The 27,149-nt window shown below is 40.8% G+C and overlaps 1 protein-coding gene across 3 annotated transcripts in view; it reads left to right on the plus strand.

Moving 5' to 3' along the window:
* atp10d (ATPase phospholipid transporting 10D) overlaps positions 1–27,149 on the plus strand; it is a 218,236-nt gene that overhangs the window by 156,069 nt on the left and 35,018 nt on the right. For all 3 annotated transcript variants that reach the window (XM_048544369.2, XM_059647631.1, XM_059647625.1), the window contains 3 exons: positions 3,317–3,411; positions 14,108–14,234; positions 16,055–16,239. In XM_048544369.2, coding sequence (XP_048400326.1) covers positions 3,317–3,411; positions 14,108–14,234; positions 16,055–16,239 — 407 coding nt within the window. The remainder of the gene's footprint in view (positions 1–3,316; positions 3,412–14,107; positions 14,235–16,054; positions 16,240–27,149) is intronic.

The following is a 27,149-nucleotide window of genomic DNA, read 5'->3' on the forward strand; positions in this document are numbered from 1 at the left end:
CATCTTTGTCACTTCCTCAAAAATTCAGTCAAGTTTGTGAGACACGACTTCCCCAGCTCAAAGCCATGCTGTCTAATAAGTCCATATTGTTCCAAATGTGAATAAATCCTGTCCCTAGGAAACTTCTCCAATAATTTCACTGCCATTGACTTAATGCTCACCAGCGTGTAATTTCCTAGATTATCCCTGTTGCTGTTCTTACACAAAGGAACAACATTGGCTATTCTCCATTCCTCTGGGACCTCACCTATGACTGAATGACACACAGATTCCAACAAGACCCCAGCAATTTATTCCAATGCCTCCCTCAGTATTCTGGGATAGATCCATCAAGTGCTTGGGAGTTGCCTCTCTTAATGCTTTTCAAAACACTCAACATATCCTTATTCACTCAACATGCTCTAGAATATCAATATTCTCCTCTGTCAACTCACCATCCACCATGTCCTTCTCCTTTGAATACTTTGCACCAGTATACATATTAAAGGACCTTACCCACAATCCCTGGGTCCACTCATAAATTTTCTCCTTTGTTCTTGAGTGGACCTACCCTTTCACTAGCTACTCGCTTGCTCCTTATATATATATATATATATATATATATATATATATAAAAAGACCTTGGGATCACTTCATTACCCCCTTTAACTCTCCTAACTCCTTTTCTAAGTTCTTTCCTGCTTTCTTTATGTTCTTCAGAGGCTCTGCCTGTCTTCGCTTTCCCAAACCTTACGTATGCCTCCGTTTTCCTTCCAACAAACCTGATAATTTCTGTTGCCATCCAAGGTTCCCAAAGCTTGTCATCCTTATCCTTAACTTTCACGGGAACATACTGGTCTTGAACTCTAGAGAACTGACCTTTAGAAGATTCCCACATATCAGATGTAGATTTACTATCTGTTGGAGTGGACAGACTAAATGAATCCCTTAACACGAGTCCATTTCCAGTATCAAAGCATTTACTGACATTACACCAGCGGGAAGAAAACCTCTGGGGGGTCGTGAAGCTTCTTCTGTAAACAAAGGAAAGGCACAAAATTTTATACATTTGTTTTCAGCCTGCCTTAGCATTTACGAACCAATTGTTAACCAATCATGTTGTTGATTGATGACATAACGTCCAATCATGTGATTGTATGATCCATTGATGGACTGTTATAGGTGTTGCCATGATCTTCATGGTGTTTACCGGACACTATTATCATCTATCCTTGGGCTTTCACTTCACATCTTATTCAACCCTATTCGAATATTGCTGGCTTCTATGCCTGTTATTCAATCCTCCCTACTTTCAGGCTGGGAGCTTCTCCCTACTGTCCAAGGCTGTCAGTCCAAAGGAATTCAGTTAAATATCTTAATACCTGTATTTTTAAAACCCCATGATTTCTATATAGATATTTATATGTGGTTACATCACCTAAAGGATCTTAACTAATGTGAGTCAAGCTGTTTCTCCTATCCCATATTAATTGTAAACTTTGAATCAGCTTGTAAGACAGGCTTCTATCTATGCTTTTCATGGATATCTCTTATCAAAACTGTCTCTGTATGTACAGTACCTACATTTTTGCTTCATAATAAGATCCCATTGTGTGATTTTTATGTGACATATCTTATGTAGTTGCTATGAGTATGAAGGCCATGATTATAACTATAAATGTATTTCAGCTAACAACCTTTGGCTATTTTTATGTCAACTACAAGCCATGGGCAGCCATTTTATGTTTATGAAGAACTGTGGGCAGCCCTAACATTTATAAACAGATGTGAAGAATAGGAGTATCAATAATGAGAGAAATGTTTATGGCTTGGGAGGAATGTAAAAACTGTTATAAATTTTCAGAATGGCAGTAGTCTCCTTATTTAAATTTATTTCTACAATTTTCATTTTGATTTTTGCCCTAATACACTCAAACAGTTGCCCCCTAATCTACCTTCCCCAGTTCCTGTCAAATAACATCATAGTTAGCCTTCCCCCAGTTTCGTACTCCCACCCAAGGTCTACTCTTACCTATAATGATTGATTTATTCTTGTAACATGTCCTGAGATACAGTCAAAAGTGTTGTTTTGCATGTTGCGCAGGCAGAATGTACTGTATAAGGTGTGTCAGGGTAGCAGAACAAAGTGCAGAATACAGTGTTGCAGAGGGATCAAAAATAACATGTCTTGTTTTACAAGCTCATCAAAAGTCTGATAACAACAGAGAAGAAACTATTCATGAATCTATTCCTTCATGTATTCAAACTTTTTATTTTCTGCCTGACAAATGAGGTTGGAAGAGCATATAAACAGGGTGGCAGGGATCTTTGATTATGTAACTCGCTTTCCCAAGGTAGCGGGAAGTATAGATGAAGCCAGTGGATGGAAGACTGGTTTGCCTGATGAACTGAGTTGTGTTCACAACTTCCTGTAGTTTCCTGCAGGCCTGGGAAGAACAGTTGCTATATCATACTGTGATGCATCCAGATAGGATGCTTTCTATGGTGCATCTATAAAAATTGGTAAGTGGTCTTTGTAGATGTGCTGAATTTCCTTAGTCTTGTTGAGGAATTAGAGATATTGTTGTGCTTTCTTGACCGTTGCATCGACATGAGTGGACCGGGACAGATGGCTGGTAATCATCACTCCCAGGAACTTACCGCTCTTGAGCATCTCCATCCCAGCACCATCGATGCAGACAGGGGCATGCCCTTCACTCTAAGGAAGTTGCAAGACCGTTGAGGAGTTTGAAAACAAGGGTGCTAATTTTAAAAGTGGATCCAATGGACTGGCTTATTCTGACTGTTGACAAGAAGAAAAGCTAGGCACTGGAACCTGGAGCAGTGACAAAAAAACAGTGTCTTCAGTTTTCCCAATATTTAATTGGATAATGTAGGAACTGTAAGTTGAGGAAATTGTTAGTAATGTACAGCTGGCTTTTGCTGGTGCATATATAAAACTAATGCTGTGCTTTAATAATTGTCATTCGAAATCTTTTGAACAATGTTCCAATATACAGCATACATTTAAAAAATAAGGATTGTTATGGATAGGTAATTAGGTTGATAAAAATCTATCTTTCGTGTAGGGCTGTAGATCATATCAAGTAGTCCTTCCTTTAATGCTAGGATAATAAACGTTTCATGTAAAGTTGTAATTCTAAATTGTGTTGATGCACAATGGCAAGGGTTCTGTGATCACACTTTGCCTTTCTTTTACCCACAGCCAGCCTGATTTCAGATATAATATCGGCAATATTTAATTGTACACAAAATGTTTTCTGCCATATAAGATAGTTTACAGGACTGGTTCTCAAATGACTTGTTTATTTTGTAGGCCATGGGGAACAGAAGATCATTCAGGAAAGGACTCAACATTATTTAGATGATTATGCTAAAGAGGGACTCCGTACTCTCTGCATTGCTAAGAAGGTATGGAAATAGAACATTCCAGATATGTTATCTCTCAACTTGTGTGTTGCAAGCCAGTTCCACACCAGGGAATGAAAATTAAAAGCATGCAAGAGCAATGTTCAGAATTTATCAACATTTTCTGAATATGTTACTGATTTGAGAGCATCTATTTTACAGTATATTTTTAAAACTACTGCTTGATTTATTACCACTTCGTTTGAATGTAGTGTTAATAGTTTTTTTTGGCAAAAGAGAGCTCCTGCTTACTTGATTACAGCAAAATCAAACAATCTAGGATACAACATAAAATTGCAAATTACACATTTGTTCCCTTAAATATCAGAGACAGTACAACATGTGGCTGATACCAACAAGCCACTGCAATTTTCCTGATGCATCGCTTTAGCCCTGCAAATTATTTCCTTAAAGAGCCCATTAAATTATTGATCCACTCCATGCTTAATTGGTAGCAACTTGCAGATTATTATTACCACTCACTATATTTAAAAAAAAATCTGCCTCAGATTCTCCTGCATCGCTAGTTCAAAACATTAGATTTGTGCCGCAAAAACCAGAAAATGTCAGAAATGCTCAGGTCTGTCAGCATCTATGGAGAATAAAACAGTTTTTGGCCCAAATCTTTCAGTCTGCGATAGAATCCCTATCTCCAATCCAAATTAGGCAAATAAAAGTCTAATAGCTGTTTACTTGCAATATTTCAGCCCATCTTCTGGTCGCAGATCCTGCACGCCTTCCAAATTGAAGGATTGTTATCGACAAGAGCACATTAAAAACTTCATGGAGGCCATTTTCCTTTTTACGGCACAAGTTGTTTATATTCCATTAAGTGAATAAAGCTTAAAAGCTCAAAGGGTTCAGGTTAATGAAACGTTCTTTGCAAGGCTACGAAGAGAAGATATGTGTGCAAGGTTCGGTAAAGTAGAGTAGAATGACGTAGCAGGTGGGGGGTGTAAGCTGACAGTGTGCCAAAGGGTTATGGCAACAGATGCCTGAGGGAGAAGAGTGGGTCAGGAAATTGAGTGATTAAGTCAGGTTATAAGGTAAGCCCAGATAAGTTTGAGTATCTCAGAGGTAGGGTATAGATTAGGGGAGTACGGTATCTGGAAAGGACTGGGGATGTGAGGAGATGGAGATCAGATATCTATCTGGCCAGAAGATTAGCAGACCAGGCAAGGCTAGTCAGTGTTTGCAATCGGGTGATCAGTTCCCATGATCCTAAGAAGTTAAAGCAATTTTTGATCGTCTAACAGTTCTTGTTTAACTAGTCAGGTAGATAAGCCTGAATCCTCCAAATCTTCAATCCTATCTCCGAGTCGGAGACCTTTTTGATGCGTTTCAGGTGCCAAGCAATTACCCACCAGAAATTTTAGTTTCCCAGCAGTGACAGTCGCAATGGCCCTGCAGACCATAAGGGTGCAGTCTTATTAGAAAGAGACAACTAGTGGTCGTTTAACCTGAAGGACACCACACCTCAGATGAGGGTCAGGGTCAAGAAAATGGGACCTTCACGGTGTCCTGCTGATATGGGAATTGAACCCATGCTGTGGCATCACTCTGCATCTCAAACCAGCTATCCAGTCAACTGAGATAACTGACCCCAACAATAACTGCCTAATCAATGCATCCAGTCTGCCAAGAGGTGCTGATACGCATCTTTCAGGATAGATCTGACTGCATCTGAAGTCTGGAAGATCTGGGTCGGTAATTAAAGTCAAACATGCCATATGCCATCGAAAGGAAGGAGGGGAGGAAGATCAATAGGGAAGTCTGGATAGGGTAGAAGGTGAAAATGATTAAATGACAAAGGTGTCATAAAGTAAAAGGCAATGGGAGTGATAATGGTTATTGTAAAGAGAAAAAGCTTTTGTCCAAAATGACAGTAAATGCTCCAGCAATGAACAGATTTGTCTGATAGGAAAACATGAAAAATAAGATTCAAACTTGCATAAAACAAAATTAGAATGGAAGACAGTGTTTATAGTTTGAATTTGTTGAACGTGTATGTTGAATCCAGAAGATTGTAAGATGCCTAATTGGAAGATGAGATGCTATTCCTGGAGCTTGTGTTCAGCTTCACGGGAATGCTGCACTAGTCCAAGAATAGGCACGTGAGCATGAAAACATGAATAGTTAATTAAATAGCAAACAATGAAAAGTTCCGATTCTTGCTGGCTGTCTGAATGGAGACATTATACAAAGTGGCCTCCCAATCTGACTTTGATTTCCATTGCAAAGGAGACCACATTGTGAACCGTGAATACAGTATATTCATTGATAAGTACGTGTAAATTCATACTTCACTTAGGAGGGTTTGGGCCTTGGACAATGAGAAGATGGAAGGTAAAAGGACCAGTCAAACCAAAAGGACTGTGGATTTTGTAAATCAGGAACAAAAGCAGAAATTGTTTGAAAAAGCCCAGCAGGTATGGCAGCATCTGTGAAGAAAAATCAGAGTTAGTGTTTCATATCTGGTGACCCATCCTCAAAACTAGTTCTAAGGAAGGGTCATTGGACCCAACATTAACAAGTGAATTAGTTCTCAGGGGGAGTCGCCATACCTGAACATTAACTTTGATTTTTCTTTACAAATGATGCCAGACTTGCTGAGCTTTCCCAGAAGTTTCTGTTCTTGTAAAAGAACCATTGTTGGCCCTCCAGTGATTTCATGTGAGGGCCACATGGGGAGGAAATGAATTTTTGGGAGTAATTGAGTTGTAGACCAATTGTCACAGAAGAAAGTTATTTTTGGAATGCTGATGGGGTGGGGAGGGACAGCAGAAATGGAGGAGGATGACCCTTTGAATGTGGAGGCCAGTGGGATGAGAAATGAGGACTTGTGACTCTGAAAGAGGGGGGCAGGGGTGAGAACAGATGTGTGGGGAAATGTGTTGAACAGAATAAGGACCTTGTGTGGTAATGTGGCAAAGTTGAGGAGAAAAGATTCACATCTGTCAGAACAGATACAATGAAGACTGAGAAGCTATGAATGGACTGGAGTCCTTGTGGGAGGGAGGTGTGACGAAATGTAATCAAGGTTGCAAAGGCATTGGTGGGCTTATAATGAATATTGGTGGATAATCAATGCCCAGAAATAGAGAAAGGGAGAGAAGATTAAATTGTGAAAACTGCATAGCCTGGGCAAGGCGGGCCAAAGGGCCCATTTCCACAATAGATCTTTGGCTGCAAAACAGAGGAAAGTGTTGGAGTGTTGCAGATGTACCATGTCATGGTGAGACAAATGGAAATAAATTGAAAACAAAATTCCAGATGAGAGCACGTAGTAATATGAGTTTCTCCAGCAGTTTCTGTAGATAGATACTTGTTAAGCGAGAGAATCAAAGGTTGTAAGGTTAGATAGGAATGTGAAAACTGGAACACCCATCTTAGTGAATGGTGGAGAAGGCTTGAAAGGCTGATTGGCCTAATTCTGCTTCTAATTTGTAACTTCCTGAATGTCTGCCATTGAAACTCAATACATACTCTTTCTGTGCTGTTCATACTCACATGTACCACAACTTCTGGCTCATTCTCTTTCCCTTGCAGAATATTTTGCAACCTCTTCATGATGTCCTTTATCCTAGCCACACACCATGCACAACTTATGACAGTGATTACAGAGGGGCCTGCCTGCTCCCCTAATTCCAGAACTTCTGTCAACAACTACACTTCTGCTTTTTGCTTTTCCTTTTTGTGCAGTCTCCTGCCCATCTTAGCTGTGTTCTGAATTTCATCCTTCAAGCAGTCACCTCAAGAATTTCCACTCTCCAGTGGTGTCTAGTGTACCAATTTATGAATGATGCATTCTGACTGGAGTTAATAATAGTCACCACACACCATAAAGGAAGAAAACAAACTGCCTGAAGGCCCCCTTCAATTCCATTCTAAGGCAGCTGCGTAGAGATATTCTCATTGCTCAAAAACTATTTTCCTATAGTCTTCCTGGGCAGATTGTCATATAAACAATCAGACAATTGAAATATGAACCTTAAAGGAGCTGTTGTAAAAATCTGTGTGCCATTGCAGCCTGATCCCCAGCATTCATTGTGCGTGTAATCAATTTCATATAAGCTGCTTGTGACGTAGTTTCAGCTTGGGGAAAACAAAACCTATGCTAAATTCCAATTGACCTCATGCTCCACTTCACTGCAAAAGCATAGAATGTTGTCATCATTGCCTCTTTCCTACACGTCATGAATGCTGTGGTAATTCTTTAATTTTGCTTGCAAGAGTAGGCGGGGATGCCACTTTGCTCTGAGACATTTTACTGCCATTCCTATTAATCCATTTTGCCACAAATACTGTTTTTACTTCAGTTTACTATAGATGATTGAAAAGGGGAGCGTATTAAATGTCGTGGGCACAAATTTCCATTGTTATCAGCACATTGTTATCGACTGTGAAAATCTACCAGCAGCGTAGCAGCACAGGAGATGTCAGTACATACTGTCTCCTTAAGTGATGTGCACACACGTATGCCCTGAGTGTATCTGAAGCCACTTAACACAATCATCAAATCATTGATGTCATCAGCTTAATACAACGTCATGTTGTCCAAATTATTTTACAAGAGTTTCTGGCTGTGTCATCCTCACTTACTCTTAATGAAGCACAGTCAGTTCTGTACTGGGCTATGTAAGGAGCCAGTCAGCCAGTTGCAGTTGAGATATTTTTGATATGTTTCTGCTCAGAAGAAATGCATAATAGTGGTGTGATGAGCTACCCAAAGGGTTTGGAGGTTTTGGCTGACCACAGAAAGACAGAAAATAACATTGTCTTGCGAAGGTGTGGCAGCAGTCATTACAGTGCTGCCTGCTACCTGTGGGTGTGACATGTACTGACAGAGCGTGGAATTTCTACAATCAAGGGGAAGGAAGGCTGTTCTTAGAAAGCTTAGCGTCAAAAGAATATTCCAGGAGTACAACTCTTACATTGCAATGAACCTCAGTGCCTGAGAAGACTTCACTTCACACAGGAGGTACTGCCCCATCCTTCATTACAACCTGGAGCCTCAAATAAGAACAAGTCTCATGGTGGCTGTTAGCATCACCTTTACTCTTTCTCTGCGTTGTGATCTTTCCAGACAGAAACAGGCTATAACAGCAATATACTGCAATTTGCCAACCATAGAAGTATCTGGGAGACAATACAGGTACTAGCCTAGATAACAAGGTGTGGACCCAGAATGACACAGCAGGCCAAGCAGCAGGACAAGCCTAGACCCTTTTTTCAGCTTTCCTGCTCCGAAAATGCTGCTTGGCCTACTGTGTTCATCCAGCTCTACACCTTGTTATCTTGGATTCTCCAGCATCCCCTGCTGTCCTACCACATAGGATCAGAGTGCCTTTCATGAAATTCATGGGGCCATCTTCAGTGTCTGGTGCTGTGTGTCAGTTTGAGTGATATAGGTTCTGACCAGATTTAAGTGTAGTTACTATATATCATAAAGGAAGAAAGAAAACTTGATCCCTAGCATTCATTGTCTGTGAATGCAACCGATTTTACATGGAAAAGTTTGGGTTGCTCTTCTATCTCTCCATCCACACAACTAAAGTCTCTCAGCCCTGGAACCATTCTCCCAAATCCTTTCAGCACCATCTCTAAAACCTTCATATCCTCCCTAACGTATGTTAAAATTAAAAACAGTAGTTAACCAACTGATTTTTAAAGGTGTGTTACAACTTACTTGCTTTGGTACTGTGTGCAGGGTGGCATGGTGGCTCAGTGGTTAGCATTGCTGCCTCATAGCACCTGGGATCCAGATTCAGTTCTAGCCTTGGGCAACTGTCTGTGTGGAGTTTGCATACTATCCGTGTGTTGCTTGGTTTTCCTCTGGGTGTGGCCCAAAGATGTGCGGGTTAGGTGAGTTGGCTATTCTAAATTGCCCATAGAGTCCAGGGAATTGTAGATTAGGTGGATTGGCCATGGGAAGTGCAGTGTTACGGGGATAGGGTAGGGGTGTGAGTGTGGGTGGGAGGCTATTCAGACAGTGGGTGTGGACTTGTTGGGCTTTTGTGATCATATTTCAATAACGATTGAGATCAGTGAGTGGCAAAATAGCCTCTTTATTGAACATCCACGGTAGCACAGTTTGGGGCAGTGATGGAATCCAATGTACGGTTTTACAGTAGCTAGTTGTATCTATTGTACACAAAAGTTTGTGTGACGTGTCACGGGGAAGTAGGAGATGGTTTAAGCACTTGGTAAATGCTGGCTGTTGCTGTTGATGGAATTTGAATGTCTATCCAGTCTGAGCTTGCATAATTAAGAGCCATTGGCCCTTTTGTCTTTAAAGTTAGCAATGTTTGTAAAAAAAAAACTAGACATATATAATCTAAGTAAGTGAGAAATTATATGTGAACTAAATAAAAGCATAGAGGATATTAAACTGATATCCTGCAGTTGGGTCATGAGATTTCATTTACTCTTGCCAGTTTTGATAGTTCTTACATGTTTATTCATGCAGTTTCACGGAAGCAATGTTTTGAGAGTAAGTTTCTCTAAAGTGGTAGCAGTGCTATCTAATATGTATCTAAAAAGCACATTCTAGTGGAGGATGAGATAGTAAGAACTGCTGATGCTGAAGTCAGAGATAGCATAAAGCGAAAATGGAGGCACACAGCAGGCCAAGCAGCAACAGAGTAAGAAAGTAGGAGGTCCTTTACATATGAGGCCAGGCACCAACTCTCTAACACCACCAGCTTCCGCCGTCTCGATCATGACCCCACCCCTGAGCACCAAATGATCATCTCTTAAACTATTCACAACCTGAACACCTTGGGTGACCTCCCACCCGCAGCCTCCAACCTCTTTGTTCCCCAACCCCGCACCTCCCATTTGTATCTCCTTCCCAAAATCCACAAGCATGTTCTCTGCTTACCTTGACTCTGTTTTCTCCCCGGTCCAGGAACTCCCCACCTAAATCCAGGACAGCACCCATATCCTCTATCTCCTCCAAGACTTCCAATTCCCTGGTTCCTAACACCTCCTCTTCATAATGAACATCCAGCCCCTGTACGCTTGCATTCCCCATGTGGATGACATAAAAGCCCTCCCCTTCTTCATCTCCCCCAGGCCCAGTCAGTCCCCCTCTACCGAACCCCTCATCCGCTTAACTGAACTCGTCCTTACCCTTAACAACTTATGCTTCAACTCCTCCCACTTCCTACAGACTAAGGGTATAGCCATGGGAACCTGCTTGGGCCCAAGCTATGCTCGCCTCTTTGTAGGATACGTGGAACAATTCTTCCACAGCAACACTAGTACTATCCTCCACCTCTTCCTCCGCTACATCGATGACTGTATTGGTGCTGCCTCATGCTCCCATGAGGAGCTTAACCAGTTCATCAACTTTATTAATGTCTTTCACCCCAACTTCAAGTTCACCTCTGACACCTCTCTCTCCTTCCTGAACTTCTCAGCCTCCATCTCTGGTAAGTGCCTCGAAACAGACATCTATTTCAAGCCCACCGACTCCCACAGCTACCTAGACTACAAGTCTTTTCACCCACCTTCCTGTAAGAATGCGGTCCCTTACTCCCAATTCCTCTGCCTTTGCTGCATCTGCTCCCAAGAAGGAGTGTTCCACTCCCGAACATCCCAGATGCTCTCTGATTTCAAGGAGCGCAACATCTCCACTTCGGTGGTCAAAAGTGCTTTAGACCCCATCTCTTGTGTTTCTCACACCTCTGCCCTTACGTCCCCTCCCCTCCATCAAAAATAAGAATCCCCCTTGTCCTCACATGTCATCCCACTAACCTCCATATCCAACGTGTCATTCTCTACTACTTGCACCACATGTAATCTGACCCCACAACCAAAGATATATTTCCATACCCACCCCTATCTGCTTTTTGTTGGGACCGCTTTCGCCACGATTCCCTCATCCGCTCCACACTCCCCACTAGACCTACCACCCCGGCACCTCTTCCTGCAACCGCAGGAAGTGCCACTCCTGCCCCTACACCTCCCCCCTCACCCTGCATTCAAGGCCCCAAGCAAATCTTTCACAGCAGAAAGAAGTTCACCTGCATATCCATCAATGTGATCTATTGTATCTGCTGCTCCCAATTTGGCCTCTTCTACATCGGTGAGACCAACCAGAGACTCGAGGACAGCTTTATAGAGCACCGGCACTCTGTTCGTGACAAATGATAACACTTTATGGTCATGAACCATTTGAATTCCCCCTTCCACTCCCTGGGTGACATGTCCATCCTGGGCTGCCTCCAGTGTCACAATGAAGCCACCCAGAAACTGGAGGAGCTCTACCTCCTGTTCTGCCTTGGGAGCCTAACAGCCCAAAGGCTTAAATGTAGCCTTTACCATTTTCAAAATCTCCCCACCCCCAGCCTCATCCCAAGACCAACCCTCCCTCTGATCTCCGCCTCCTTGACCTGACACAACCTGCCCATCTTCTCTCCCAACTATCCAAACCTCCCACCTCACTGACCAAACCCCACCACTGCCTACCTACACTCATTTATCACCATCTCACTTACCTTCCCCAGCTCCACCGCTCCTCTCTCTATTTATTTCTGAACTCCCTTCCCCATCCCCCATTTCTGAAGAAGGGTCCCAACCTGAAATGGCAACTTTCCTACTCCTCTGCTGTGTGCCTCCAGCTCCACACTATATACTCGTGGAGGAAACTGTTTGATGTTCTGCAACCTATTCTGTTTCCAAGAGACGGTTGCTAAAGGCTAATTAATATTATAATCTTTCCATAGTTTTGAATGGGTTATGGAGACACAATGGTGGCGATGGAAATCTTCTGAGTAGGTTATGGCATTAACACGTATTCAGGGGTAGCCTTTGATACAGAAATAAGTTTGAATACTGCATGCAGCATGGAGCCAATAAGAATAGAAAGGTATAAAGAAACAGTCATGGGTTAGAAATGATGTTTAATTAGTTTACCTTGTAAGAGAAAAAATGCATTCCAAAAACGTGATTTTATGAATGAGTGAGTGGAACATAGTATAATAAACATAGCACGCTTGTCAGTCAGTTAGTCAAAAGAATTATCGTACGATTTCTCACAGCTTAATGACCCGTTTCCACAGTGTAGGAATCCTATGAATTCTGAGTTGTTCATAAGGCTCAGATTCCTGAATGTTTTTAGTTTTGGCCACTTGCTCCATCTGCTTTTCCACCTTCAACAATTGTGTAAATGTACATTGGTGTCTGTTTGCTTCTACACTCCATTTAGAATTTTACTCTGTATTGCCTCTTCTCAGTATTGCATCCAAAATATATCATTTTACAGTTGTCTGTATTAAACTTGGGCATCATCACTTTATATATCCCTCCATTATGGAAAAATAACAGCTCAGCAGCACTTAATTCTACTATTTAATTGATTTTGCATCTATATTGTTGCAGTCTCTCGGTTCCCACCTTTTTGCTGACGAGTCTTTTGTGGAGTACTTTAGACAATGTCTTTTGAAAGTCTAAAAACACAATATCAATTGCAAAACCTTTTCTTATTTTATCAAAGAATACAACGAAGTGAAATACAGTTTTCCCTTAACAGATCGGTACTGATTTTAAGTTAGAGATTCGTTAGCTCAATTGGTTAGACGTCATGTTTGCAGTGCAAAGTAATGCCAACAGCACAGGTTCAATTTCCCATACTAGTTGAGGTTATTGTGAAGGCCTCTCCTTCTCAAACTGTTCCCTCTCCTGAGGTATGGAGACCCTTAGGTTAAATTGTCACCCCCAGTCATCCGTCTCTAATGACAGATCAGCCCCACAGTCCGATAAGACGATGATGACTTTAACTTTTAATGATTTTAAGTGGCAATTAATTTCATCCCACATTATTGTCTTAAAAATTTCCCTGAACTAACTTTAGACTGATTGGCCTTTCCTTTCCGTTTTTTGAACATGGCTGTAATATTTGTAATCCTAGTTCACTGACGCTAAAGATCAAAGAAGGGTTTGGAGCTTCAGGCCACCAACTGTGTATTTTCATCTCTTATTTCTCTTCAGTGGTCTAGGATCTGGACCTGTGGTTTCTTTACCCCCTGCATTGAGTTCTTCCCAACTTCTAACTTCTATTTCTATCCTATCCAATATAACTTCTACCTCTTCCTAACTATGATGTTTCCATCATCTTTCTGAGTGAAAACAGTTAGTATTCAGCAGTGCAGCTGGGCCATCAGCGAAAGCAGTTTTGGTATGGAAGAGCAACTTTAAAAAAACACACTCAAAAGCTGGATTCTAATATCTTTGAGTGGTCTTATTACCATTCAAAGTCAGAAACTAATGAGTTACCTCGGAGACAGAATGTAATTTGCTTGATTGAGTACATTCCCAGTTGTTTAGTGATATTTTAATTTGGCAACTCTTGCTGCTGTTTGGTCAGGAGATTGAAATGACGTCTTTTCAGCTGTTCGGAAATACATAGCTTCATTTTCTGTTAAAATTGATAATCCTGTGTTTCCAAAGATGATCATATTGCATTTTGTGAAATGTGAAAGAACACCCAGTATTCATTCCCCTTGGAATAAATTAAATGCATATTATCATGCCATGTCAATTTAAATGTATAAACAGAAAGTACTAACAAATTATCAAATTCTCTTGTGACAATAGGTTATTCTTGTTTGGATTTTGCAGTGTTGGTATTCATATTTAGACATTGTTGGGCTCGAGATGCTTCATTCTAAGCATCATATGTTCTTTTCTGCAGGTGATGAATGATTCTGAATACGCAGAGTGGGTACAATTTCATCTCTTAGCAGAGACAAGTATTGATAACCAGGAGGAGCTACTATTCGAATCAGCTCTTAAGCTGGAAACTAACCTAACGCTGCTTGGTAAATCATCGCAAGAATTAAATAAAGGAATGTTATATGTTGTTATAGCTGCTTAGCTTAGCGAACTTATTTTAGTAACGTGTTAAGAAAATATTCAAAATTGTTCTGATTTTTTTTCCCGGTTGCTTAACTTGTTCGGCAGGTGGTGATTAATTCTATTGTTGGAATCTTCCTGGTTCCCAGAAATTGAAATTGAAGGTAGAATCAGGAGCAAAATCTTGAAATGTGAATATTGAACCAGAGACAGTCTTGACATAAATAGGCCATCACTAGCAATGGCAGGTAGACAATTTAGATATTTAGGTGCTTACTTATACATAAATTGGAGATGGGTACCTTCCTGACGTCAGAAAGTATCAACAGGGCCAATGTCCATTTTTGACCATGAATTCTCAAAATCTTCGAAGCCAGTAAAATTCCAGCCTGTTGAAACAGTTTTTATGCAGGTTAAAATGATTGTCTTTATATATAGTCAAGAATGTAGTGTTTTATTCTTTTTCTAAATGATGAACCTGAGCTTATTTTTGCATCTGCTTGAAAATACATACTTTTCTCAATTATTTTTAAAAAGAATTAAGTCATCACTTGTGCCATTGCAAAAGGACTAGGGCTATTGCTATTGTATGTGCCAGTTTGGACATTCTCTTCAATTAATAGAAAAGTAAGTTAATAAGCATAGTTGCAGAGAACCTCTCAAAGGGAATCAAGATCATGTGTAATCTCAGGTGACACAAGATTAGAAAACGGGAGATTATTAGATCAATGGACCTTGCTATTTTAAAGTCATAAAATTTATACTTGTACAAAGCTTTGATTTTAGGTGAATCTCACAGGTAAGTAACAAATCTTTTCATTTCAAGGGTAGAATTGGTTGAAATAATAATGGCGAAGGTTGTAGTTCTGATCCTTTTTGCTTCTGAAGCCTCCCTCAGCACAACTTATTCCTCTGCCTCATATTATAAAATTTCCACAGACTAGGTTTTGGTTTAAAAAAAGCTCAGGTTGAGAAAAGTTGCCTGTGAATGGTTCATGCACTGCCTGTTTGAAAACCTGTCTTTTAGGTAGTTTGAAAGGTTTCAAACTGTGACGTGACAATGCCACCATTTTAGAAAAAAGTTCTTTTACATGTTCATCATTGGCAAGGTCCTCCATTGACCTGAGCTTGCAAGGGCACTTCCAGGTGCTGTTAACAGTCCACCACATTACATGTAGACCACGTAGGTTTGGCAAGAATATTACCAATGACTAGCTTTGAATTCCAGATTTTTGTGTGAATGAAGTTTAAATTCCACATGCTGCTGTTGTGGAATTTTGAACCAATGTACCCAGAGCACTATCCTAGTCCTTTGAATTACCAGTCCAGCAACATTACCACTAATGCCATCATTTCTTTACTGGTTTATATGCATGTGATTCCCTTCATAAATGTGTGAAGTTGGCAGCAGGTAATAAAGTTTAGATTGGTGGTGCCAAGGTAAGACTTGTAAGATATTACATTCCATGAGATTATGAAACAATGTGATCCCATCTCACCTGGTTTCCATACACTTAAAACCAATCACATTAAGGCAACAGAAGCAGTTTTCCGTGGGTCTGAATCTTAAAGCCGTCAGCTTTGGAGATGACAGCTAAAAGCTGAATAGGAATTGAATGTCAGCATCGTTTTCATGTGTTTCGATTAAGCTCTGACTTTATACTTTCATAATTTTAGATACATCAGAAAAAAAATTAATAAACAATCGTTACTAATAGTTTGAATCAATCTCTGTGAATTTGCAATTGGAAATAACATATATTGTAATTTCTAATCCTATGTTTAGGTGCTACAGGTATTGTAGATCGTTTACAGGAGGGTGTCCCAGACACTATTGTGGCACTTCGAAAGGCAAAGATAAAGATTTGGGTCTTAACAGGAGACAAACAAGAAACTGCTGTTAATATTGCCTATGCATGTAAACTCCTGGAAAGAAAAGACAGCATTTTCACTCTTAACACACAGAACAAGGTAAATGGAAACCTACGTGTACTGTGGATAATGGGAACAGCAGATGCTGGAGAATTCCAAGATAATAAAATGTGAGGCTGGATGAACACAGCAGGCCAAGCAGCATCTCAGGAGCACAAAAGCTGACGTTTCGGGCCTAGACTCTCTCTCAGCCTCACATTTTATTACCTACGTGTACTGTGTTGTTTGAAAATGGAACACCGGTTTCACTAGATACCGGTGTTTAAAAATTTTAAGACTGAACAAAATGAAAAATCTTATTGAAAATAGTCTTAACTAAGATCTGCAGTAACTGGAGTTTAGTGATGAGGATGTCCATTTTACCACTGTTTGTTTCAGAATTTTTGGCTTTGTCACCTCAAGTTCTGCTGTGTCATTCCATGTGAAAGTCTTCTAACTAATCTAAGATTGCCCCAGATATTAAAATCATCTCCAAAATCCCGTTTCCAAACAAAAATTATCATTTCTGACCGCACCCATAACAGCCATTTATCCTCCGTTCAGACAGGTCACACATGTTTTAGTGTCCCAAATCAAAAACACCTATTCTGATGTCCCTGCTCCACTGTCCCTACCCACGAACCTTACCCCCTTTTTATAGACCCCTCTATGAGTGTGTACCTCTTACCATCTGCAACAGTCTCTTCAGCACTGAATTATGATCAGCACCTGCACCTTCAGTTCCCAGCAACCCCAGGTCAACTCATGATGATAAAACCTTCCTAATTTTTACCATCGTTTTTATTAACCTATCTCTCTTTCTCTGATTTGGGCCCTGTATCTCTAATAAATCTCTACATTCACTCCTTTCCTCTGAAAATCTACTTTAATTTCTCTTACTTACTAACTACTGCTTCCTTTCCACTATTCTTCATAAGGTTCTGGTGCACAGTTCTTGCAAATGCATTCCTGTGAAACCATCTCGTCAGCTTTTCCATCAAGCCCATGCTGAAAGCCCGTTGATCAAAATTACATTGACATCTTACGTAAAAGTGCTTCCTTGGCATCTCTGCTGCCTTTGATACTATTAAGTACTCCAATCTCTTCAATTATCTCTACCCCCGTAGTTCATTTCTATAGCACTTCTTCTTCTACTCCTCCATTTCTTGCAACGTACATAATATGTCATCTGAAATAATTTCTCCTTCCGTGTCTAAAGTTAGCTTTTGTTTGTCTCTACATTCCATGTCTCTCATCTTTTACCTGCTCTCCTTCACTGATTAGTGGTCGAGTTATTTATGAGAAGAGCACAGAAAGGCAGCTAAGAAGTTTGGCAGGAGGCTGCAGCAGGGAATGCCCAGTAGTAAAGAAAGTGAGAGTGGAGACTGGCTATGACCACAGTGTTGAGATAGTGACCAGAGCTGGAGTTGGGGTCAGTCGGCAAATCTATCTGAAGGGTGATAAGTGGGGAGAGAAAAGTCAGTGATTAGCAAACAGAAGATTGGAGACTTCACTGAGAGTCAGTGCTTAGGACACTTGCACTTCTTGGTACATAAGCTATGTTACAAGGGTGTTATTTATGCTATTTACTTCAAAGAGCCAAAAATCTCTGGTTTTCCTTTCACTGTTGACATCCTGACCCCTTGCAAACCTGCACAGTAAATATAAAACTTGAATTGTGTAGCCTAGGGAAAAGTGGCCTAAGCCTTCACCTAACAGCAACTGATTCTTCTGTGCACTGATAGACATTTTGGAGGGAAAGCAGGTGCAGCCAATCGACCAAGCTTTCCCTCCACTAAAATCCCTGATTTGGTTCATCCAGATAACACGAAGATTGAGAGACATTTAATTATGAGGAAGAATATCTTAAGTTACAGGAAGATATAGGTGAATTGGTCAGATGGGCAGATCAGTGGCAGATGGAATTTATGGAACATAGAACATTACAGCACAGTACAGGCCATTCAGCCCTCGATGTTGTGCCAACCTGTCATACCGATCTCAAGCCCATCTAACCTACACTATTCCATGTACGTCCATATGCTTATCCAATGATGACTTAAATGTACCTAAAGTTGGCGAATCTACTACCGTTGCAGGCAAAGCGTTCCATTCCCTTACTACTCTCTGAGTAAACAAACTAGCTCTGACATCTGTCCTGTATCTTTCACCCCGCAATTTAAAGCTATGCCCCCCATGCTTGCCATCACCATCCTAGGAAAAAGGCTCTCCCTGTCCACCCTATCTAACCCTCTGATTATTTTATATGTTTCAATTAAATCACCTCTCAACCTTCTTCTCTCGAATGAAAACAGCCTCAAGTCCCTCAGCCTTTTCTCGTAAGACCTTCCCTCCATACTGGGCAACATCCTAGTAAATCTCCTCTGCACCCTTTCCAAAGCTTCCACATCCTTCTTATAATGCGGTGACCAGAACTGTACATAATACTCCAAGTGCGGCCGCACCAGAGTTTTGTACAGCTGCAGCATAACCTCTTGGTTCCGGAACTCGATCCCTCTATTAATAAAATTCCTGTAGACTATGACGAGTTAAAGATCAATGCCAAAGCTCGGCAATCTCCTCCCTGGCTTCCTAGAGGATCCGAGGATAAATCCCATCCGGCCCAGGGGACCTATCTATCTTCACCCTCTGAAGGATTTCTAATACCTCTTCCTTGTGAACCTCAATCCCACCTAGGATAAATCCCATCCGGCCCAGGGGACCTATCTATCTTCACCCTCTGAAGGATTTCTAATACCTCTTCCTTGTGAACCTCAATCCCACCTAGTCTAGTAGCCTGTATCTCAGTATTCTCCTCGACAACATTGTCATTTTCTAGAGTGAATACTGTTGGAAAATATTCATTTAGCGCTTCCCCTATCTCATCTGACTCCACACATAACTTACCACTACTATCCTTGATTGGCCCTAATCTTACTTTTGTCATTCTTTTATTCCTTAAATACCTATAGAAAGCCTTAGGGTTTACCCTGACCCTATCCGCCAACAACTTCTCATGTCTCCTCCTGGCTCTTCTGAGCTCTCTCTTTAGGTCTTTCCTGGCTACCTCGTAGCCTCAAGTGCCCTAACTGAGCCATCACATCTCATCCTAACATAAGCCTTCTTCTTCCTCTTGACCAGAGATTCCATCTCTTTCATAAACCACGGCCCCCGCACTCTATAGCTTCCTCCCTGCCTGACAGGTACATACTTATCTAGGACACACAGGAGCTTTTCCTTGAATACGCTCCACATTTCTAATGTGCCCATCCCCTGCAGTTTCCTTCCCCATCCTGTGCTCCCTAAATCTTGCCTAATCTCATCGCAATTGCCTTTCCCCCAGCTATAAGTCTTGCCCAGTGGTATACACCTATCCCTTGCCATCACTAAAGTAAACATAACAGAATTGTGATCGCTGTTACCAAAGTTCTCACCTACTTCCAAATCTAACACCTGGCCAGGCTCATTACCCAGTACCAAATCTAATGTGGCTTTGCCCCTTGTTGGCCTATCTACATGCTGTGTCAGGAAGCGCTCCTGCACACACTGGACAAAAACTGACCTATCTATAGTACTCGAACTATAGTGTTCCCAGTCAATATTTGGAAAGTTGAAGTCCCCCATGACAACTACCCTGTCTCTCTCTCTCCTATCGAGAATCATCTTTGCTATCCTTTCCTCTACATCTCTGGAACTATTCAGAGACCTATAGGAAACTCCCAACAGGGTGACCTCTCCTTTCCTGTTTCTAACTTCAGCCCATACTACCTCAGTTGACGAGTCCCCAAACATCCTTTCTGCAACTGTAATACTGTCCTTGACCAACAATGCCACACCTCCGCCCCTTTTACCATCCTCTCTGTTCTTACTGAAACATCTAAATCCCAGAACCTGCAACAACCATTCCTGTCCCTGAAAAGTGTGAGATGATGCAGTTGGGAAGAAGGAACAAGACAAGGGAGTACTCAATAAGTAACAGGACACTGGGAAGCTCATGAACAGAGCAATCTTGCAGTGCTTGTCCACAGATCCCTGAGGCAGCCGGACAAATTAATAGCATAGTTACAGAGGTGTAAGGGAGACTTGCCTTTAACAATCGTGGCACAGATAGTAAGAGCAAGGAGGTTATGTTGGACCTGTACAAAACTTTTGCTAGGCCACAGATGGAGTACTGTGTGCATTTCTAGTCACTGCACTATTGGAAAGATATGATTGCACTAGAAAGGATATGGAAGAGATTCACTTGATAGTTGCCTGTGTTGGAGCATTCTAACTATGAAGAAAGTCTGGATAGGCTTGGGTTGTTTTCTTTAGAGGCAGACAGGGTTGAAGAGGACTTGACTGAAATATAGGAGATTATGAGGGGAATGAACAGGGTGGATAGGAAGCATTTGTTCCCCTTGGTTGAAGGGTCAAAAATGAGAGGGGCATAATTTTAAGGTGAAAGCAGGAGGTTTAGAAATTTATGAAAATGTTTTTTACCCATGGCGGCGGAAATCTGGAATACATTGCCTGGGAGGATAGTTGAGTGGCAAACTTCACAACCTTTTAAAAAGTACATGGGTGAAATGTGACAACTTTCAAGGCTATGGGCCGAGCACTGTGGATCAAAGGTCCTCTTATGTTAGATATGACACTATGTTGAGGCTTATCTTGGGAACAGGAGAGGCCATTCAAGCTCTCGAGCCTGCTTCACATTTCAATAAGTTCATGGTTGATCTGAGGCCAAACACTATACCCTTGCCTAATAAGATTTTGTCTATCTCAGATTTAAAATTAACAATTGAATTGGCATTGGCTTTGATCACCATTTGAGGAAGAGAGTTCCAAACCTCCACTTCTCTTTGTATGTAGGCCATAATGTATAGGAGCAGGATTACTCCAGTTAGCTCATTGAGTCTGCTCCACTATTCGATCATGAATGATATGTTTCTCAAACCATTTTCCTGCCTTCTCCCCATAACCCTTTATCCCTTACCAGTCAAAAACCTATCTATTTCTGTTCCAAATGCACTCAATGACTTTGCTTCCACAGACCTGTGCAGCAATGAGTTCCAGATTCACTACCCTCTGGCTTAAGAGATTTCTCCTTACCTCCAGTAAGTTTCAATTGGATTCCCCCCACATCATCCTTCTAAACTCTATTGAATACAAACCAAGATTCCTCAACAACTCCTCATATAACAGGGATTATTCTTATCAACTTCCTCTGACCACCCCCCCCGCCAACACCAGCACATCCTTTCTTAGGTAAGGGACCTAAAACCACTCTCACTGTTCCCAGTGCAATGTGATCAGAATTTTACACAGCCATAGCAGTACATCTCTCTTCTTACATTCTAGCTCTTATGAAATAAATGCTAATATTGCATTTGCCTTCCCAACTACTTACTTACTCTGATTCAGTTTCAGATTCACTTATTAGTTGGGAAGGCAAATAAATCCCTTTCTGGTTCAGATTTCCGAAGCCTTTTCCTAATATGAAGTAGTCTGTGTCTGTTTTCTTCCTATCAGACTGTACAACCTGTCACTTACCTACATTGCATTCCATCTGTCATTTCTTAGTCCACTCTCCTACTCTGTCCAAATTCTTCTGCAGCCTCCCCACTTCCTCAACACTACCTGTTCCTCCACCTATCTTTGTGTCATCTGCAAAATTTGCAACAATGCTGTCGGTTCCTTCGTCCAAATTATTAATGTACATTGTGAATAGTTGTGATCTCAACATCGACCCCTACAGAACTCCACTAGTCACCATCAGAAAAAGACCCCTTCATCACTACTCTCTGCCAATCAGCCAATCTCCTAACCATGCCAGTGCCTTTCCCCAAACACCATGGACTCTTACTTAGAACCCCCTGTGTGGCACCTTATGAAAGGCTTTGTGGAAATCCAGATAGAGAACATCCACTGGCTATTCTTTGTCCAGCTTGCTTGTTATCTCCTTGAAGAATTCTAATACATTTGTTAAGTATGACTCCCCTTGATGAAGCTGTGCTGATTCAGACCTATTTTACTATGCACTTCCAAGTACTTCATAATCTCGTCCTTAATGATGGATTCTGAAATCTATCCAAGGTCAGGCTAAGCAACCTATAGTTTCCTGCCCTCTGCCTCTCTCCCTTCTTAAAGAGGGGTGTTACATTAGCCATTTTCCACTCCTCTGGAGCCTACCTGATTCCTCTGATTCCTGAAAGATCACTGCCAATGCCACTGAAATCACCTTAGCTGCCTCCGTCAGAACTCTGGGGTATAATCTATTTGGTGGTCTATTTCCACCTTCGGATCTTTCAGCATCCCCAGCACCTTCTTCTTTGTGATGACCTCTACATTTACCTCTGACTCCCCTGACACTTGAACTTCTCATATGTTGCTGGTATCTTCCAATGTGAAAACTATTGGAAAAATACCTATTCAGTTTGTCTGCCATTTCTTTGTTGAAGTGTAGGAGTGCATCCTAACTTCTCTTCTAAATGATCTGGCATTAATTCTTAGACTGTGAACCCTGGTCCTAGAATCTTCAACCAGTGGAAATAGTTCATCTTTATCTACCCTGTCTTACTCTATTGATATTCTGAAAACCTCAATTAGATCATCCCTTAACCTTTTAAATTCTAGAGAATAAACTTAATGTTTGAAGCCTAGGTAATATCCTAGTAAATGCTATGTTGAACTCCCTCCAGGGCCAAAACATCCTTCCTAAGATTTAGTGTCTATACCTGCTCATAGAGCTCTGATTGAAGTCTAATCAGGGCTTTGTGTAATTACAACATAATGTCTGTATCCTTTTACTCCAGCCCTTTACAAATGAAGGTCAGCATTCCCTTAGCCTTCTTGACTATTGCCTGTACCTATTCACAGAATTTTAAAGAGCTGTGCACCTGAATCCCAAATCTTGTTGGACATCCACTCTGCTTTCTTTAAAGTAAACCTGATCACTCCTTTTTTGGTCTGAAATAGGTAACCTCACACTTGCTAACTTGAAATCCATCTACCACAGATTTGCCCATTCACCTGATATATCAACATCTTGTTGTAACTTTATCCTCTGGGGGATCTGGGAATTTTAAATTCGAAAATGTTCCTTGAGAACAGCTTGTTTGAAGCAAGTTGACTCATGGGTGAGAAAAATGAGACTTTGCAATAAAGAAAGTTAATTTCTATTTTCGTGCAGTGAACTAACAGTGTTGTAATATTCTGAACATAAAGAATTCACAAGTTTTGGAACTTGTCTTTACCTTTTATTGGAATTTGAAAGAGTACAAGTACAATTGTTCCTTATGGTTTTATCTCAGGATGAAAGACTTGTGTACAGGTGTGACTGCTGCAACAGGCAATGTAATTGTTCTTTCCATAAGCTTGATGTATCTAGGAAACCTTCAACCCTGCTTTGCACATTTTATCTTTGTAAATATATTCAATGTCTGTAGCAAAAGTCTTGCTACCGAATTAGATAGCAGACATTACTTTGATGCAAAAATCCAGTATTTGTATCTGAATAATTCCTTGTAATTTGCTTAGAGGACTTTGATTTTTCAACTATACAGACTTGTTTAAATTCCTTTTCTTAATTGGACAGTTTCTGGATAATTTTTAAGTGATGCTATGATAGACAGATTGAGAAAGATGACTGCTCCAAACATTTTCAGCATTACCTGAAGGGTGAAGTAAAGTCACCACATTCATGTAATAGCAGACAACTCAAGACAACTGAAGGCCATGTCTTACCAACTTGATAGAATTCTTTGAGGAAGTCACAAAGTTGATAGATGAGGGAAGGGCTGTAGATGTCATATACATGGACTTCAATAAGGCATTTGATAAGGCTCCCCATGGTAGGCTGATGGAGAAAGTGAAGTCGCATACGATGCAGGCTGTACTAGCTAGATGGATAAAGAACTGGCTGAGCAACAGGAGACAGAGAGCTGTAGTGGAAGGGAGTTTCTCAGATTGGAGAACTGTGACCAGTGGTGTTCCACAGGGATCCATGTTGGGACCACTGTTGTTTGTGATGTATATAAACGATCTGGAGGAAGGTATAGATGGCCTGATTAGCAAGTTTGCAGATGACACTAAGATTGGTTGAGTGGCAGATAGTAAAGAGGACTGTCAGTGAATGCAACACAATGTAGATAGATTGGAGAGTTGGGCGGAGAAATGGCAGATGGAGTTCAATCCAGGCAGATGTGAGGTGATGCATTTTGTAAGATCCAATTCAAGAGCAAACTATGTGGTAAATGGAAAAGCCCTGGGGAAAGTTGATCCACAGAGAGATCTGGGTGTTCAGGTCCATTGCACCCTGAAGGTGGCAATGCAGGTGGATAGAGTGGTCAAGAAGGCATATAGTATGCTTTCATTCATCGGGTGGGGTGTTGAGTACAATAGTTGGCAGGTCTTGTTACAGTTGTACAGAACTTCTGTTTGACCACATTTGGAATACTGCGTACAGTTCTGGTCACCACATTAACAAAAGGATGTGGATGCTTTGTAGAGGAGGTTCACCAGGATGTTGTCTGTTATGGAGGGTGCTAGCTATGAAGAGAGGTTGAGTAGATTAGGATTATTTACATTAGAAAGACAGAGGTTGAGGGGGAACCTGATTGAGGCCTACAAAGTCATAAGACGTATAGACAGGGTGAATAGCAAGAAGCTTTTTTCCCCAGAGTGGGGGACTCAATTACTAGGGGTCATGATTTCAAGGTGACAGGGGAAAAGTTTAAGGGAGATATGTGTGGAAAGTTTTTTACGCAGAGGGTGGTGGGTGCCTGGAACACGTTGCCAGGTGGTAGAGGCAGGCACGATAGCATCATTTAAGATGTATCTAGACAGATACATGAATGGGCAGGGAGCAGAGGACTACAGATCCTTGAAAAATAGGTGACAGGTTTAGATAGGGGATCGGGATAGGCGCAGTCTTGGAGAGCTGAAGGACCTGTTCCTGTGCTGTAATTTCTTTGTTCTGTTGTTCTAACTCCTGGTGGTTTAAAATTGAGGGCCATCATGCCTCGGGCGAGGGTTGCGGTTGAGAAGGAGGAACCTTTCTGATCACCTCAGCCAGTACATTAATTGAACTCATGTTATTGGCATCACCCAACATTGCAAATCTGCTATCTAGCCAACTGAGCTAACCGATCACCGGTTTCAGCACTTAGCAAATCAAAAACTAACTCATCATTTCCTTGCATTGTATCACATTCATCCCAGCCAGCATAATGGACTTGTACGTGAGATGTCAACTTTGGTCAGCTTTGAATGTAGGAGACAATCAAACCCATCTTGCTTGACTTGGTGCAAATAACCCCACATGCAACTATTTTTGTAACCAAATAACTTCTCATGAGGGATCATCAACATTAACTAAGTGTTTTAACCAGAAGCCCTCATCACATGACTGAAACTTCTGGTTTGTTTGAACTACCATTAATTATTCAAACTTGACTCTTGTTCATCAGTCTGCTTGTAATACTCCAAGAGTAAACAGCTGTAGGCTTAGCTGAACTTCTGTCTGTGACTTCAATATCTCCTGAAAGCCTGATTCCAGAAAAAAGATTTGTGTGGCCTGCAAGATTAAAACATTCCTTTCATCAGCAATTTGAGTATGACTGAGCCCCTGCAAAAAAGAAATTCTGTGCATAGCCAATTGAAAGAACCCCATCCAAAAGTTGACTTACTGGATTCTCTAATTAATGTGAAATAATTTTGACATCTTTGATTTTAAATAATTTGAAACTTCTCTGCTTTCTCTTGTCCTTTCTTTCTTGGAAGAATGTGTGTATGAATCTCCTTTACAAACCATTTCCCCTCATTTTTGAATGCAGTAATAAACCCTAAATTGATTTAACTCCAAAGAACATGTTTTTATTTAAACAGGACTTCACAAACAGGTTTTAAGGAAATGCATCGTTCCCTTTCCTTTTTTTAAAAAATGTTAAAATTGAAAAAATAGCAGATACCTCTGCTGTGTACAGAAGAATGTGACAGCAGGATGTCCAAAGATGAGCAGGTGGATTAGCCATGAGAAATGCAGGGCTACAGGGATAGGGTAATGGGGTTGGGTCCAGGTGGGATATTCTTTACAGGTTGGTTAAATTTGATGGGCCAAATGGCCTACTTCCACACTACAGGGGTACTGTGATTCTCTAATAAGTCAATTCATTTCTTCATTTTGCCTGTGATACTTGGTACACGTGAGCTATGTACACTTGTCTTGAATAAGCATAGTCTTTTGGATGTGAATGGGAAAAGAAAGAAATGGAAATAGATGGAAAATTATTTCTTTGAGTGTTCAAACGAAGGTTTAGGTCAAGTCGTCGTTTCACTCTAAATGTCCTGTGCAAAATAGTTCTGGGAACCAGAAGAACAGTTGTGTAATCTGACTTGCAACACGTTGACTCACTCAGGTTTTGTTTTAAGTTTTCTAGTTTGGTGTCCAGCTGTTACACCTTTCTGCATTATTTTTGTGGAAATGGAGAGTAGTTAGTGAGTTTGATGAATGTGAATCATTGTTATCACTGACAAAAAAAAAGCAAGTGAATGAAATGTTTATTTTCCGTTGTCAATTTTAATATTTTGAATTTAGATTAAAGGTGCAGTTTTAATAGAGACTGTGCTTCAGATTTATCTGAATTGGTGCTGTGTTTAATTTTGCTTCTTGTCCCTTGTTCACCTGGTCAAGAAAGCAAAAGGAACCCCTAAATTTAAAAATTAATCCAAGTACAGTTAAAAATTAGAATTAAAATTTATTATGCTTTTTGTTTTGAATTCTACTTGTCCTTGATGTGATTATTTGCTTTGAGCGTTTTCTGATTTGGCACAATACGTGTTCGTTGTAAACTTTCTGATTTGGAGCAAGTGCTAATTTGCTTCCAGGAAACCAAACATGATATGTTACTTCAAAATAAGTGAAAAGGCCTCATGTTACTGTTAGTTTAATGATGCACAGTACTTTTTTGACATTATTAATGAATTTC

The sequence above is a fragment of the Stegostoma tigrinum genome, chromosome 1 (genome assembly GCF_030684315.1).
Source record: "Stegostoma tigrinum isolate sSteTig4 chromosome 1, sSteTig4.hap1, whole genome shotgun sequence".
Taxonomy (NCBI): Eukaryota; Metazoa; Chordata; class Chondrichthyes; order Orectolobiformes; family Stegostomatidae; genus Stegostoma; species Stegostoma tigrinum.